General features: G+C 37.5%; 1 protein-coding gene across 1 annotated transcript; it reads left to right on the forward strand.

Moving 5' to 3' along the window:
- The first annotated feature begins 14,380 nt into the window (after window positions 1-14,380).
- Window positions 14,381-17,290, forward strand: marcksl1a (MARCKS-like 1a). The gene is made up of 2 exons (XM_067385049.1): window positions 14,381-14,663; window positions 15,913-17,290. Exons 1-2 carry the CDS (start codon window positions 14,592-14,594, stop codon window positions 16,522-16,524), a joined length of 684 nt encoding a protein of 227 aa, XP_067241150.1. The 5' UTR covers window positions 14,381-14,591; the 3' UTR covers window positions 16,525-17,290.
- Window positions 17,291-18,716: the final 1,426 nt, after the last annotated feature.

Consider the following 18,716-nt stretch of genomic DNA (forward strand, 5'->3'; position numbering starts at 1 on the left):
AGAGCACAGGAATGACGAAAAAGCTCCATAAACCCTTATGAAAACACTAGCTATTACACATATTCCACTGATTCAGCTGGATTTATCTGGTTTTAGCCGTTTTTGTCAACGTTATCTCACGAACAATTCGTATGTATTTTACGAGGTGGCTAATTCGTGTGAATTCATATGACCGGGTTGGTTTTTTACTGAATCAGCTGCTTTAACTTGGTTTTAGCAGGATTTTTCATGTTAGCAAAATGTGAAATCACGTTACAAACATGTTAGCAAAACATGCTAATCATGCTAGCAAAATGCTAAGCATGTTAACATGCTAACAACATGCTAGAAATATGTTAATCATGTTATGCTAACAACATGCTACTCATGCTAGAAACATGCTATTAACATGCTAATCATGCTATAAAAATGCTAACAACATGGTAATCATGCTAACAAAATGCTAAGGTGCGTCCCAATTCGCGTACTTGTGCACTATTCTATGACGTTTTTAAGTATAAATACTGTGAGTAGTGTGTTCACAATGAAAATTCCAATAAGAAAAAGTGCACTTTAAATAACCGGATGATGCACTAAATTAACGGAAAAAACTAAGTGTGGAATGTTGGACACTTCATGCACTCGACTGTTGCAGCTTAAATTACGTAGTGGAAGGGAAGGGAGGATTGGACTCCGTTGTTAAATGACAAAATAACCTTATATAATTCACGCACTACATGGATGAGTGCATAGTGCACAAGTACATAGTGTATAGTGCGTCATTTGGGACGCAACTCTATTAACAAGCAAGAAACATGCTAATCATGCTAGAAACATGCTAGCATCATTGTAATCATGCTAGCAAAATGCTAGAAACATCCTAGAAACATGCTAACAACATGGTAATCATTCTAGCAACATGTTAACAACATGGTAATCATTCTAGCAACATGTTAATAGCATGCTAATAATGCTAACAACATGGTAGTCATGCTAGCAAAACATGCTACTAATGCTGGAAACATGCTAACAACATGGTAATGATGTTAAAAACATGCAAACAACATGATAATAATGCTAGCAACATATTACTCATGCTAGAAACAATGCTAACAAAATGGTAATCATGTTAGAAACATGCTATTAACATGCTAGTCATGTTAGAAACATGTTATAAAAATGTTAGAAACTTGCTAATCAATCTAGCAACATGATAATAATGCTAGAAACGTGGTAGCAGCATGCAAATAACTTGTCAATAATGCTAGTAAAATATCAGTAACATACTAACAACTTTTTAATCATACTAGCAACATGCTAGAAACATGCATACAACATGCTAGTAACTTGCTAATCATACTAGCAACAAAATAATAACATGCTAATCATGCTAGAAAAATGCTAACAACTTGTTAGTAATGCTAGTAGCATGGTAGCAACATGGTAGTAATTTGTTAAAGCAGAACTAAGTAACTTTTTTTACCTTCATAAATAGTTTTCTAAGTCCTTACGAAGGTTAATTGACTTGTAGTGGTGTGTTTGAGGCGAGCACTAACCCCCTCTGGCACGTCTACGCCAGAAAACAGCACTTGCAAGCTGAGCTGCGCCGACCCGACACAATCTCGCCTCATGTTCACGTTCACGCGAGAGTGACAAAATGCTTTACTGTAATTCAAAAACAATGTATATATTATGACTTTATAAGACAATTTCGAAAATTACCCACCTCCATCGAGATTTCTTGTACTGTATTTGCAAAACTACTGCGCTGGTGAGCGTTGTAGTCGTTGTAGTCCAGAGCTGTGCTTGGAGTATTTATGACAGTGTGATTCACTGAAGGAAACTGTAGGGGGAGCTTCGCAAATCTTACTGAGTTCTGCTTTAATCATGGTAGGAAAATGCCAGTAACATGTTAATCATGTTAGAAAAATTGCTAACAACACGCTATTAACTTGCTAATCATGTTATCAATGTGCTAATTATGCTAGAAAACATGCTAATTATGCTACAAACATGTTAGTAACTTGCTAATCATGTTAGTAAAATGCAAGTGACATGCTAATCATGCTAGAGCAATGCTAGCAACTTGTTAATAATGCTAGCATGCAAATCATGCTAACAACATGCTAGAATTATTAACTGCTAATAATGCTTAAACATGCTAGTAAATTTTTAAACATGCTATCAATGTGCTACTAACATGCTAATCATGTTAGAAACATGTTATTTATGCTACAAACATGCTAGTAACTTGCTAAGCATGGTAGCAACATACAAGTAAAATGCTAATAATGCTAACACCATGCTAATAATGCTAAAACATGCTAACAACATGCTAGTAAATTGTTAAACATGCTATCAATGTGCTAGTATCATGCTAATAACTTGTTAATCATGGTAACATGCTAGTAACATGCTAATCATGTTAACAACATGCTAGTAAAACATGCTACAAACATGCTAGAAACAAGTTATTAAAATGCTAATCATGCTAGTGACATCTTAGCAACATGCTTGTAACTTGCAACTACCCAAGTACCTTAGCAACTGCATAAAACCCTAGGAACCACTCAGAGTACCCTAGCAACCACCCTGGCTTTTAAAACGACTAAACTAAAACTTAAACTTCTCTCACTGAAATCCTTCAAACGTTCTGACTAGACTTTTACAAGCCAACTCAAAGTTTGTCGATGAACTTTACTCATCCAGTTACTCCTAATATGGTTCAATGTTCGACAAACATTAACTAACTAAACGAAAATATACTTTAATGTAATTTCTGTTGAAACTTGTATGTCATGTTGTATGTCAGGCCTTTCATTTCATTAGTATATTATCTGCAATTATATTAAAAACAGACTTTTAAGACATGAGGTCGACTGCGATGTGTTCCTTATCACACTCTGATGGTCAGACGGCACCTGTGACCGCAACTCTTCAATAACCGCGTCTGATTGGATAACCTCGGTCAAGTGTATTTAAGAGTTCATGTACTGCTTCACTATCAGTCACAGCACATTCAGATAGCTCACATTCTTCACGTGATTTAATAGCTCAAACTCACACAGGATATGTTGAAAGAAGGACACATACGAGGAGGTCTAGAAGAAAAGAGTAAACAGACTTGACCTCTGTTTCACAGTTCTGTTTCCCACCATTAACTCCTGACAGATGATTGTAAATGCTTTTAGATGCAGTCCTTCTAGATTTAGAGTTTGCATTACATTGCATTATATTTAGCATTATATTGCTGCATCCTTAATGTGTGCGTGTGTGTGTGTGTGTGTGTGTGTGTGTGTGCGTGTGTGTGCGTGTGCGTGCTGCCCTGTTAAAACTCAGGATGTCTTTTTACTTCCTGCTTTGAAACTTTTTCAGCCATAAAGACAAACAGCACCAGATGTGTCTAGCCGGACACTACAGTGTGTGTGTGTGTGTGTGTGTGTGTGTAATCCAGTCATGTAAATCCTGTGATTACGCTCCTGATTTATAAATCATGTCGGCTCATATTTTGATTCATATGCGTGAATGTCTTATGAAATGAAATCATAATCAGATTATTAAACACACACACACTGATCTGCTGTCACTCAGTCTGTGTGTTTCTACAAGACTGATTTAATACTGTACAGCACAAACTCTTTGGTTTAATATGGGAGCTTGTTTCCCCACAGGATAAAAATAAAAAGGTACTTGTGACTTTTATCTCACAATTCTGACTTTTTTCTCGTAATTTACTTTTTTACTCAGAATTTTTAGTTTATGTATTAAGATTCTGAGTTTTTTCTTGCATTTGCAAGTTTATATCTCATAATTTCATTTTTTTTTTCTCAAAATGTTGAGTTTACACCTTAAAATTCTGACATTTTTCATGCATTTGCAAGTTCATATCTCATAATTTTGTTTTTTTTCCCCAGAATTTTGAGTTTATATCTTAAAATTTTGACTTTTTTCTTGCATTTGCAAGTTTATATCTTGTAATTTATTTATTTATTCTCAAAATGTTGAGTTTATATCTTAAAATTCTGACATTTTTCATGCATTTGCAAGTTCATATCTCATAATTTAGTTTTTTTCCCCAGAATTTTGAGTTTATGTATTAAAATTCTGACTTTTTTCTTGCATTTGCAAGTTTATATCTCATAATTTCATTTTTTTTCTCTGAATTTTGAGTTTATATCTCGTAATTTATTTTTTTTACTAATTTCGGGTTTTTTTTTCTCAGAATTTTGAGTTTATTTATTAAAATTCTGACTTTTTCTAGCATATGTTTATATCTCGGAATTCTGACTTTTTTCTTAAAATTTTGAGTTTACATCTTAAAATTGTGACTTTTTTCTCAAAATGTTGAGTTTATTTCTTGTCATTTTTACTTTGTTCTCAGAATTTTGAGTTTGTATCTTACAGTTATGACCTTTTTCTCACAATTGCGAGTTTTTGTCTCACAATTTGGACTTTTATCAGAACTGTGATATAAACTCACAATTGCGAATTATAAAGTCTGAATTGTGACACACAAACTTACTATTATGAGAAACATTTCAGAATTCTGAGACAAACTTGCAATTACTTTTATTTTATTTCTTCATTCTGTGGCAGAAACATGCTTCCGTAGTATAAAGTCAACATGAAACCAACATTCACTCTAGTTTGCCTCAAAGTAAAAATAAATCTGTATTTACTCACCAATTCAAAACCTGTTTTTTTTTTTTGGATTTTAACTATTGTGCTGGTTGCTCTTTCCCATAAAACTGAGTTTTCAAGCTCCTACAAGGAAGCAGAACAAGTCAAGTATCAGATCAAGTGTCATAAAAGTGCTTCATATGACTTATATTTCAAGATTTCTAAAATCACAGGCCAAAAGTCATTATTCATGTGTCCCATTCATTTTCTCCATAACAATTTCAAAAATTCTTTGATAAAAAGCCATGAATCAAACCAACAAGCTTTGGGATGACATTACAAACTTTGATTCCATAATTTAAAAATCTGAAAATGATGAGAAATAATGTGCACATAATCTCTTTATGCAATCCAATGAAGCATTGCAAACAAAATATAAATCATGATGCAATAAAACTATTGTCATTGATCATAAGTGAAAATTTTATAGCAAAATATTCAGATATTTGCAAATATAAGTATAATCTGTCTCTTAGGATAGTGTTGTTCTTCAACTGCCAAACCTCGAATACACATTTAAAATATTTTCATAGGTCTGTACTGAAAGGTTTATACGCTTAAAAAATGATTTCTCCATGGCGATAATGTATACATACAGTATATATAAAGTGTATATACATCAATTTTACTGAAACAATTTCAACATGAATAAAAAACTAAAGAACTGAACGAGTATCAAATGTAAGATGTCAGACACTTGCTGAAGACAAAAGCGAGTGTAAGTGGTGAATGAGGAAAACAGGATTTCTGTCGTTTGGAGGAGGGGAGAGAGGGGTTATTGAGGGCGAGGGATGATGGGGGGGTGAAAAATGGGTCACGCCGTCGAACACGCTAACAGAAACGCAGCGCTATGGCAACCTGACAGCAGCAGAAGATCAGTGAAAACGTGAAACTGGAGCAGAATGACAATGAGCCGGAGGAGTCTGGGAAAGAGCGAGCGCTTCTCTCTCGTCAAGATGTTTTCTGACAGCCACACAGATTGAAGAGAACGATCGTTTGTAAGCTTCTAAATAGATTCTCTCTCGAAAACAACACAATAATGGATTCAAGACACTGTTTCCATACAAATGGATTCAAACTGAAGTGTAAAACAAACAAATCCTAAAACACGGACAAAACTAAAAGGGTCATTCTGTGTCAAATCAACCAAATTTCAGAAACGCTTTTTGATTTTTTAAATGTTTTTCTGTAGAAAGACAAACATAAATAGCAATGAAAGCCAAAATATTGAACATCACAGATGAATATTTGAGTATATTTTGAATATATGAGTTTTGTAGAGGAGGGTCAAAATGAGATGTGGAGCAATTTAGAAGAGTGTAAAAGTGACTTTATAAAGATGGCAGCATCATTATTTTATTTTCACACAGAGATTGGTAGATCTATTAGTGAAATCTGTTGACTTTATCAATCTTTGTTTCATTATATGCCAACGGTGACGGCTCAAAAATGGGAACGAAGCACTTCTCGTGTTCTTTTGCTTCAAGTTTGCATGCCTGGAAAGTGTTAAAGATATATTAATATCCTTCTAGATTCTGGTTCTTAACAAACTTTTCTTTTGGTTTCTTCATTTTAAAGGCTCTCGATGGTTCAATCCCAGAGATATGGAGATCTTAATGCGGCTCCATGAGTCAATTGTACACATTTTCAGTGTTCAAAAACCAAATGTGGGTCACTTTGCATACAGCTGATGCTTTTTTCTTTTAAAGAGGAATATGTGAAGAACAAATAATGTTGAACATAGAAATGTATCTCGTGTTTTTCTACCATCTCAAATGCATAGAACATTCCTGTCTGAGTGTCATAAATACTCCTTTTCCAAAGTTTGCATGCCTGTAACTCTAAAAAAAATTCAAGATATCTTAATATCGTTCTAGATTCTCATGCTTAATAAACTTTTCTTTTGAAATCTTCATTTTCAAGGCTCGATATAGTTCAGTTCCAAAGATATGAAGATCTCAAAGCAGCTCAAAATTGTTGAATTTGACCCATTCTCAGTGATTAAAAACCAAATTCACTTTGCGCACCGCTGACACTTACTGCATTTAAAGAGGAATGTCTGAAGAGTAAATAATGTTGAAACTAGAAATGTATCTTGTTTCAAAAGAACTGCATTTAAATTATAACTCTCTGAGTAGCAAAAATCCACTGAAAATGGCACATGAACTTGTTTATAAGAATCTCGCCGCGGACCTCTGGTTGATTTGACACGGAATGACCCAAAATAATCCATTTAAAGACTGACAGAAACATTGGCTCAACTAGTGGGAGTTTGAGGGCTGTTTGTCCAGCCAATGGAAGACGCGATTAATTTTTGAGGTATTGTGCTGTTGTGAGTGTGAAGCAGTTCGGCCGTCAGTCACACAAACACACACTGAGTTTTGCTGTAGGTGTAACTGTAAGAGAACATAATCACACACGATCTACACATTAACATTCAAAATCATTAACCAAATGATTCAATCTTAACCAATCGAGTCTGCAGAACTCCAGATGATTAACCCAATAAATAAGTGCTGAAGAACACGAGCGTCAGGATCATTTTATTCATGCAGCTCTAGTGCTGTTGTCACACACAATCTACTGCACACACACACACACACACACACACACACTGTCAAACCTTGGCACCTTTTGCATTTGACTTAAAGAATATGAGTGGAGTGTGTGTGACACAGAGAGAGAGAAGATCAGACTGCAGCTGGCACACTGACCCACTAACACTACAGCTCACACACACATCTGTTTCTCCCTCACACACACACTCATCTTAGCTTCCCACAGACATGATGATTTTTATACTGTACAAACTAACAAATCCTTGTTTTATACTGACAAGAACTTCAGATATCTTTGTTTTGTCCCCATAATGTAGGGTTTACCTGAAACACACACACGTTTCTCTCTCTGTGAAAGTGTCTTCCCCTCCCCCCATACTCTAATTCCCACTGTTCTTAAGACACACACACACACACACACACACACACACACACACACACACACACACACACACACACACACACACACACACACACACACACACACACACACAGAGCTTCTCTTAGTCATGCTTAAATGGGAAGAGCCTACATTTGCCTCGTCTAAAATTAAAGCATTTAAAAATAGGTTTAGTTAGAAAACTGCATCAGTTCAGCCAAAAATAAAAATAATATCTGTCACTGCAGCACAGCACAGCACAGCACAGTGACAGATATTTCAACCTCAAGAGTCCATAAAATATAGTTAGACAGTCTTCTGAAGTCATGTGTTAGCTTCACGTGAAAAACACCCAAAAGGTCACTGCAAGGTCTTATTAACTTTTGCATAATTCAAATACGCGCCTTTAGACGTCAATGATGGAAAATCTCTGTGTTTACTGCAGTTCCTCACACAAGCACTGACTGCTTTTTAAAGGCTTCATCTTAAGAAAAAGAAAAACGTTTTCAGCTTTCTCAGAGAAAGTGACAGGAGTCTGTAATGTTAAACTGCCAACAGTGATTGTAAATTAATTGCCTACATTATTATTTTATTATTTGCTAACTCTTTAAATTGTAATGTTGATATGCATTCTCTGTAAAGCTGCTTTGAATAAATGTGAATTGAATTGTAATGACACGAGGATGTCAGAGCGCTCATTTTAGGGTTAACGACTGCTCTAATTCATCTTTAATGTGTTTTATGATTATATTGATCCATTGTGAACATGCAGATCCAGGAACAGGATGAGAATTGGCAGAATTTCCCACTTTTTTACCATTAGTTGTTTGGGAATAATCATACAACACTGTTTAAAAGTTTGGGGACAGAGCGATTTTTCTTTTTTTATTCTTTAATTCAGCAATAAATTGGTCTAAAGTAACACTAAAGACATTTATAATGTTGCAAAAGATTTATATTTCAAATAAATAAATAATTTATCAAATAATACTGAGAAAAATCAGTTTCCACTGAAATATGAACTGTTTTCAACATTGATAATAATCATAAATATTTCTTGAGCATCAAATCATCATATCAGAATGATTTCTGAAGGATCATGTGACACTGAAGACTGGAGTAATGATGCTGAAAATGATCACAGGAATAAATTACACTTTACTATATATTCAGCTGTTTTACATAATACAAATATTTTAAAATTTTTACAGTGTTTGTGATGAAATAAACATAGCCTTGTTGAGCATAAAGAGACTTTCTTGAAAAACAAAACCAAGCCCGGACTTTTGTACAGTATTGTATATCTGCCCAACTTCCTCCTCATTTCTCAACACCAAGTGTTGTTGGGTTTAAATGTTCCCTGTAAGTTCATGTCATTTTCTGTAAAATTTCCCTGTAATTTTTCCTTTCACACGTTTCATTTCTAGAGGATTTTGTTCCACCTCCACCCCTTCAGTTTCCCCGTCCGCCCACAGGCCGTGGGGGTGAATTACCCAGCAGCCCCGGGGCTCACAGTGGTGCGCTGAATGACAGCAGGGATCTTTGGGTGGCAAACACATTCCACACATACCGGAGGCGGGGGTCAGGGGCGCTGTGTGTCATCATCACTGCGGTGGGCGGGGCATTAAAACCATGTGGCATTCCAACTTCTGCTGCTCAAGGAATGTTCTGGGTTCTGTATCGATATTTTGATTCTCTCAGGCAAAAAATAAATTAATTAATTATATATATACACTCTGAAACGTTTAACATGTAAAGCCTGACATATGAAATAACATTTAGAAAAATCTACTCGGTTTATTGAACTAAAAATAAAAGCTTAATATTTGTTTTCATTAGGTGTCATTTTTGATACTTCAGGCTTTTATGGCTCATATAGTATGATATAGTGAGTTCATACTTGAGGAGGAAATGTTCAGAGAGGCCCAAACTGAGCAAAAATATGCATTTTGAAGTATTTTCTGATATTTATATGGCCAAAAAGAAGAAGAAATTCTGATAGCTGGTAAAAATCAATGAGATATTCTATATAGTTTAGCAGACTACTAACATAAAATACATATAAATATCAGTTGTCATCTCTATATCTTATAAAGATGATATTTTAATGCTTAGCTTTATGATAAACCATGTAATGCAATTCAGTGATGATTTAGAGATGCACAAATAAACTTTCCTCAAAAGACTGCTGGTTCACTGCCGTTTTAACGATGTATGGATAATCAAGTAAAATTGCTTCAGTCCAGCAAATATCCCTTTTGAAATATTACCAATGATATAAAAGCTCTTCATTAAAGATTTCACAGCAAAAAGACGAGCTGAAGGTGGTCATTTTCAGAAATGACACAAAAAGGTTATTTTACCTGCTAAAAACAGAAGGCATGATTGTGTACAGCAGGTTTTTCAGGTTTTGACATGTTGATAATTTCGAGGTCTTTGCACACCAAACATGATACAGTAATGGCTGTTTACTCACTGTTTTATTCCCATTTACTGGTGCTTCAAATGCAAAATGTTTGCAGGTATTCCAGGCTTCACTCATTTAGTCAGGAAATGCTTCTAAAATGTAATCTGTGTTTCTAAACATTAATAAAACACACGATGTCCAAGTGTTTGTATCTGTTGCTACACAACTGCAGGGTAAAAACAGCCACCACTTATCTATAGTGTTCACTGGAAAGGGTTTCTCAAATCACACGTGTGAGGTCATAATAAAATCACACAAATATGAGCCTAACATAGTGGAAGTATGAATGAATAAATAAATCCTGATATAATTTAAGAACCAATTTCTATGTAAGCATAGAGATGACGTTCTGGTCAAGTTTAATTAAAGTTTGATTATTTATACCACGGCATAAAAAAGGAACAGAGCAGAAATGAAGAGCAAGAGTTTAACTGTCTTTAGGAATGCTGATATTATCAAACCAATTTTACTTTCATTTTACAGGATTGTTTCTGCAGACTAACAACATCACAGAATCAATTCAGTCCATTGCTAATACTCACTGATGTTGGTGCTGTTGTTTTCCCTCCAAAATGATGTCACTTCCTGTACGATGATGCCATCACGGAACTGCCTTTTTAGTTGTAGGGATTTTACAAAAGACTGAAAGTATGTAAATAAAGATAAAAAAGAATTGTAAAGAAAACAAGCTTAGTTTATTATTTTTTTTTAACTATTTTTTAAATTGAAAAATTAAGAAAAAACAAAAAATGTTTATTAAGAAATTGTCAGTTTTTCATGGTAGAAGTTGTACTCTAAAAAACACTGGGCTCCAATTTGGGTTGTTTTCATAATGGGTCGATTCATTTTTACTGTAATACTATTTATTTATTTTTTTTATTTCATACATGAATTAATGTTTATGGATTAATTAAATCCTCTAAACTTTTTATTAATTACTCAACGCAACCACTGGTTTGCATGATAACTCCTTTATTCATATATATTCATATAATATCATATTTTATATGAGGTAACACAAAAACTACCCAAACGCTGGGTTGTTACGTCTGACCCAGGATCAGTGTAACACAAAAATGACCCAAACGCTGGGTTGTTACGTCTGACCCAGGATCAGTGTAACACAAAAATGACCCAAACACTGGGTTGTTACGCCTGACCCAGGATCAGGGTAACACAAAAACGACCCAAACGCTGAGTTGCTACATCTGACCCAGGATCAGTGTAACACAAAACCTACCCAAACGCTGGGTTGTTACATCTGACCCAGGATCAGTGTAACACAAAAACTACCCAAACACTGGGTTGTTACGTCTGACCCAGGATCAGGGTAACACAAAAACGACCCAAACGCTGAGTTGCTACATCTGACCCAGGATCAGTGTAACACAAAAACTAGCCAAACACTGGGTTGTTACGTTTGACCCAGGATCAGCGTAACACAAAAACTACCCAAACACTGGGTTGTTACGTCTGACCCAGGATCTGGGTAACACAAAAACTAGCCAAACACTGGGTTGTTACATCTGACCCAGGATCAGTGTAACACAAAAACTACCCAAACACTGGGTTGTTACGTCTGACCCAGGATCTGGGGAACACAAAAACTACCCAAACACTGGGTTGTTACGTCTGACCCAGGATCAGTGTAACACAAAAACGACCAAAACACCGAGTTGTTACATCTGACCCAGGATCTGGGTAACACAAAAACTACCCAAACGCCGGGTTGTTACGTCTGACCCAGGATCTGAGTAACACAAAAACTACCCAAACGCCGGGTTGTTACGTCTGACCCAGGATCTGGGTAACACAAAAACTACCCAAACGCCGGGTTGTTACGTCTGACCCAGGATCTGGGTAACACAAAAACTACCCAAACACTGGGTTGTTACGTCTGACCCAGGATCTGTGTAACACAAAACCTACCCAAACGCTGGGTTGCTACGTCTGACCCAGGATCTGGGTAACACAAAAACTACCCAAACACTGGGTTGTTACGTCTGACCCAGGATCAGTGTAACACAAAAACTACCCAAACGCCGGGTTGTTACGTCTGACCCAGGATCTGGGTAACACAAAAACTACCCAAACACTGGGTTGTTACGTCTGGCCCAGGATCAGTGTAACACAAAAACGACCAAAACACCGAGTTGTTACGTCTGACCCAGGATCTGGGTAACACAAAAACTACCCAAACACTGGGTTGTTACGTCTGACCCAGGATCTGTGTAACACAAAAACTACCCAAACGCCGGGTTGTTACGCTTGACCCAGGATCAGTGTAACACAAAAACGACCAAAACACCGAGTTGTTACGTCTGACCCAGGATCTGTGTAACACAAAAACTACCCAAACACTGGGTTGTTACGTCTGACCCAGGATCTGGGTAACACAAAAACTACCCAAACACTGGGTTGTTACGTCTGACCCAGGATCAGTGTAACACAAAAACGACCAAAACACCGAGTTGTTACGTCTGACCCAGGATCTGGGTAACACAAAAACTACCCAAACGCCGGGTTGTTACGTCTGACCCAGGATCTGAGTAACACAAAAACCACCCAAACGCTGGGTTGTTACGTCTGACCCAGGATCAGCGTAACACAAAAACTACCCAAACACTGGGTTGTTACGTCTGACCCAGGATCTGGGTAACACAAAAACTACCCAAACACTGGGTTGTTACGTCTGACCCAGGATCAGTGTAACACAAAAACCACCCAAACGCCGGGTTGTTACGTCTGACCCAGGATCAGTGTAACACAAAAACCACCCAAACGCCGGGTTGTTACGTCTGACCCAGGATCTGGGTAACACAAAAACTACCCAAACGCCGGGTTGTTACGTCTGACCCAGGATCTGTGTAACACAAAACCTACCCAAACGCTGGGTTGTTACGTCTGACCCAGGATCTGTGTAACACAAAAACTACCCAAACGCTGGGTTGTTACGTCTGACCCAGGATCTGTGTAACACAAAACCTACCCAAACGCTGGGTTGCTACGTCTGACCCAGGATCAGTGTAACACAAAAACTACCCAAACGCTGGGTTGCTACGTCTGACCCAGGATCTGGGTAACACAAAAACTACCCAAACACTGGGTTGTTACGTCTGACCCAGGATCAGTGTAACACAAAAACTACCCAAACGCCGGGTTGTTACGTCTGACCCAGGATCTGGGTAACACAAAAACTACCCAAACACTGGGTTGTTACGTCTGGCCCAGGATCAGTGTAACACAAAAACGACCAAAACACCGAGTTGTTACGTCTGACCCAGGATCTGGGTAACACAAAAACTACCCAAACACTGGGTTGTTACGTCTGACCCAGGATCTGTGTAACACAAAACCTACCCAAACGCTGGGTTGTTACGCTTGACCCAGGATCAGTGTAACACAAAAACGACCAAAACACAGAGTTGTTACGTCTGACCCAGGATCTGGGTAACACAAAAACTACCCAAACACTGGGTTGTTACGTCTGACCCAGGATCTGTGTAACACAAAACCTACCCAAACGCTGGGTTGTTACGCTTGACCCAGGATCAGTGTAACACAAAAACGACCAAAACACAGAGTTGTTACGTCTGACCCAGGATCTGGGTAACACAAAAACTACCCAAACACAGAGTTGTTACGTCTGACCCAGGATCAGTGTAACACAAAAACGACCAAAACACAGAGTTGTTACGTCTGACCCAGGATCTGAGTAACACAAAAACTACTCAAACACTGGGTTGTTACGTCTGACCCAGGATCTGAGTAACACAAAAACTACTCAAACACTGGGTTGTTACGTCTGACCCAGGATCTGTGTAACACAAAAACTACTCAAACACTGGGTTGTTACGTCTGACCCAGGATCTGAGTAACACAAAAACTACTCAAACACTGGGTTAAAAAAAAAAAAAAAAAGACCCAAACGGCTCAACCCAGGATTTGGGTAGAAGAAATAACCCAAATTTTTTTAGAGTGAAATGCAGCACTCAGAGACATGACAAACATAACATCTGCTTAAATCAAAGTAATGAAATTCACCTTTTAAAAGTGTTTTGTATTTCATTACATTTGAACAGCCATGAGACATATGATGAGGATGTGAAAGATTCCTGCTCAAATAATCATAAAATCCCCTCAAAAGCCCCTACTGATAGCAGTGCACCCATCCAGCGGTGCAGAGCTGCAGATGCAGTGATCTACAGGAGTGTGTGTGTTGAATGGGGCAGATGAAGCTCCAGCCCTCTGGTGCAGATTGGGCGGCGTAGCTGCTGGGTGGAGTCACGCAGACAAATACTCACACTTGTAGCTGTGAAACTCAGTTTGCTCTCCCCGCAGAGCCGTGTGGATTTACTACCAGAAAACCAGCCTTTATTTCTGTCTGCTGAGCACAGCAGATTAAAAACACACGAGGAATCTAAGCGCTCGCTCGCCGTCTCGACTGTGTGGGTTCGAATTTAAGGACCTCTAGGGTTTTTCTGCCTTTATTTTCATTTTTAACTCTTTGGAGAAGACACAAAGGAGGATGGGTGCTCAGTTGACTAAAGGTGAAGCTACAGTGGACGGAAAAGCCGCGGCTGATAAAGCCAATGGTCAGGTGAGGATCTATCACAAACACTTTTATGACCGTGGCATCTTATCAATATGATTTTTTTCTCCGTTTATGATCCAACAATTTGTTTTTAACAATTTAATATTGGAATTTGTACTACATTTTTTGATAATCCGACAACAATGATCTCAGTTCTGAAGGAAGATTTTCTAATTTTGTGAATTTAGGGTGGAAAATCTGTATTAAAAACTCGCTCTCTTTAAATTGTTTTTAAGAAATGTGTTTTCTGAACCCATTTTATTTGGTTTAGTTAGAGACTCTGTGCTCGTGTGATGGCGCTGAAACTGGCAGTAACCCCAATTGAGAACAAAAGGTTGCAGAGCTGCATGCAAATGATGCGGAGCGCTTCTGCTGATCTGCAAACAATGCAATGCATGTGTGTGTGAATGCATGGACCATTCCTCTGCTCCTTCATTAATAATCAATCTACCCATCCCCCTTAATGCATATGCACACTTCCCCCTCCATATGTAATGAGAGAGCTATTTTCTTTATTTATTAACTCCATACATTATTTTTTATGCATGCAATTTAAAGACCCCAATACTTGCAGCGAGTCAGTGAGCGTATCTCAGGGCTGTAGAGCTCGGTCGATACATCACCCGAATGGCTAAAGTTGTCCAATTTCTAGTAAATGCAAGAAAAAAGAGGTGTTTTAGAGCCAGACTGTCTCTTAGATTGCTGTCTCCCTTTTCTTTGTTCTATCTGGCAGTGGCTGGTTTTCTAAGCTGTGGGTTATATTTAGTGGAACAACACTGCCTCTAGCGCACACAGTGTGTAATTACATGATGTACTTCTGCTTTTGGGTTTAACTGGGTGTTGCTTCAGTCTATAATGTAATTATATACAGCAGTCCTCACATTCTTTTCTGCCTGAAAAACATACTAATGTATAGGTATTCTCGAACATGCAGTAATTAATATATATTTTAGCTATTTTAGGGGTTTATGTAGGCTATATTCTTCTGATACTGTTGTATTGCAAGGTTTAATTCTACATAACATTGAAGTGTTTTTAACCATGTACATATATATACATATGCATGTGTGTATGTATGCATGTATGAATATATATATATATATATATATATATATATATATATATATAAATAAATATATATTATTTTATTATATTATATATATATATATATATACACACACACACACATATATATATCTTTGTGTGCACCAAAATGCATTTGGCTTATCTACCCTCTTTCTGTTTTTCTCTTCAGGAAAATGGCCACGTGAAAACCAACGGTGACGTATCCACCAAGCCAGATGGAGAAGCCGTGGCAGCAGACGGAAATGGAACCGCAGAGGTTGCCAAGGAGGAGGAGGTGGCCAAGACGGAGGCGGGAGATGGCATCGAAGCCGCTCCTGCCACGGAGGGAGACGCCACCAAATCCGACGGTGAACCTGCAAAGGAAACCAAGAAGAAGAAGAAATTCTCACTGAAGAACTCCTTCAAATTTAAGGGCATTTCCCTGAAGAAGAACAAGAAGGGAAGCGAAGAGGCAGCGGAGACCGCGGCCACGCCCACCGGCGAAGGCAAACCCGAGGAGGACGGCCAGGTGGCTACGGAAACCAAAGAGGAGGAGCCGGCTGCGGCAGAGACCAGTGAGACAACGGCACCTGAGGCGGAGGCGGAGCCAAAGACAGAGGCGGAGCCGCAAGCAGAGGCGGAGCCTAAAGCAGACGAGGAGCCTAAAGCAGAAGAGCCCGCCCAGGAAACAGAAGCCACACCCACAGAGGAGACCACAAAATCTGAGACCCCCGAGACCCCCGCCCCTGCTGAAGAGACCACGCCCACCACAGCTTCGGACCCGGAGCCGGCTACAGAGTGACCTCACCTCTCTGTGGCAACCTAGACTGTTTATCTTTATCCTTTTTTTTTCTTTTTGAGATTGAAATATATAAATATATATATAAATATATATAAATATATGAGACTTGAGCCACAATCTTAAAGTTACAGCAATACTACAGAGAATCTGAGTTCTTTCACCACCTTTGCTGATAACAGTCTGACCCGTGTCGCGCGTCAAGAGCGTTGTCGGGAATCGGGAATGCTCTGTGTACGGATTGGAATGACTGATGGATTTTCCGCCTCAGAGGAAGAGCGGCGGATGGAAGAGCGTGGCTCCCTGTTCACAAACTTTTCAGTCATTTTTCTCTTTTAAACTTCATCCGATCCTTGATTTTTCAGGGCTGATGAGTGAAATGACAAATTGTCCTTTTAGGAGTTGGTTGAAGGACGATGTGAAAACTATACAATACAAAAAAAAACAAACAAAAAAAAATCTTTTTAAGAAGTGTTTAAATAGCTCTACATTCCAATTTTTAGCCCTGAAAACTGTAGGGTGTCAGAAGATCTGGGCGAGTGAATAGGTTTTAGTCTTTTAGTCTGTTTTTAATGATGTTTTACAGTTTTAATCAGATCTAGCTACACATTTCAAAGTTTACGACAAAGGGGAATTAAACCACTGCTTTTATCAAATATATATTTTTGTTCTGTTAAGTCTCTGTACATACATTTTCTGACTCTTTATTTTGCTAACATTTCCAGGTGTTAATAAGATGTTGTACGATTAGGCCAAATAAATGTTTGACCCCCCTTGTGTTTGCTTGTTTTTCTGAAATTAAATATTTATTTTAATATCAAACATCTTCACAAAGAACATGTTATATTGATATCGGACTGATGTTTTTACATTGCCTTATCAAAATAAGTTAAGCAATTGTCAAGAAGTTATACAAGATTCAACTTTTTTTGTATTATTAAGTCAGTTTAACGTAATTTAAGTTGAATTGACTTAAACAAGTTGATTGTACCTAAAATTTGAATGCAGCAAGTTTTATAAGTATTTTGTCGAAGTCAATAAGGTCATTTTTCATTTTCTTGTGTTCCACAGAAGAACGCAATCATAAAAGTTTGGAATGACATGAATAAATGTTAGAATTTACTATAAATGATGAGATTTTACAAGCTTTCAAAAATGTTTTGATCAAGATTGGTGCCTCTTCTCCATGGCTCAGGATTTGGTCTCTTTATCTGCTCAGGTAAGTCAAATAAACACTCCAGAAGCAGCAGGTACAGCAAACTTCAGATGCTGAAAGTTCTAGAAGTTCTTCAAGTTTATAACTAATCTCCTGATGCTTCCTGCAGATGTAATACTAAATACATGTGGAGATTTTTTGAGTTTTAAAACTAATGAACATTGATATTCGTGATAATGAAGAGGAATTTCCTGTCGCAATTAAGATCCTGTTGGATGAAAATACTCTTCTGTGCAGATTATGCAGATTATACCAAATATATGTGACCCTGGACCACAAAACCAGTCATAATTCACACAGGTATATTTGTAGCAATCACAATGCAATATATGGGTCAAAACTATACATTTTTCTTTTATGCCAAAAAATCATTAGGATATGAAGATCAGGTTCCATAAAGATATTTTGTAAATTTCCTACCATAAATTTAGCAAAAATGTATTTTTGTGAGTGGATATACATTGCTAAGGACTTCATTTGGACAACTTTAAATGCAACACCAGATTCCAGATTTTCAAATAGTTGCATCTCGGCCAGATATTGTCCAAACAAACCATACATCAATGGAAAGCTTATGAAAAACTAACCCTTATGACTGGATGTGATCCAGGGTTACATATATCACTTTCTCTAAATATGTGAATACAGAGTGCCTTGTTATCTTGAATGATTTTATTAGCTCTAAATACAGCAGTAAATGGAGTCCAAAGCGTTTTATGATCTCACTGAAGCCTCCTCAGAGACAGTGACCGGCTCCTCCTGCTGGCTCTGGCCAGTTACTGCATTTTTAAGGGTTTTTAACTTCTTGTGAACGTGATTTAATCAAGTAAAGTTCATTCAAACACACAATGAAAAAAAAAGTGAAAGTCAGATTGTAACAGATATTTTTAATTTTTAACCTATATAGTTCCTGAGTTAATAGTAAAAATACACATTCCTTTATTATAGCACCACTTTATGGCTGACTTTCACAAAATTT

This window comes from Chanodichthys erythropterus, chromosome 5, assembly GCF_024489055.1.
Source record: "Chanodichthys erythropterus isolate Z2021 chromosome 5, ASM2448905v1, whole genome shotgun sequence".
Lineage (NCBI taxonomy): Eukaryota > Metazoa > Chordata > Actinopteri > Cypriniformes > Xenocyprididae > Chanodichthys > Chanodichthys erythropterus.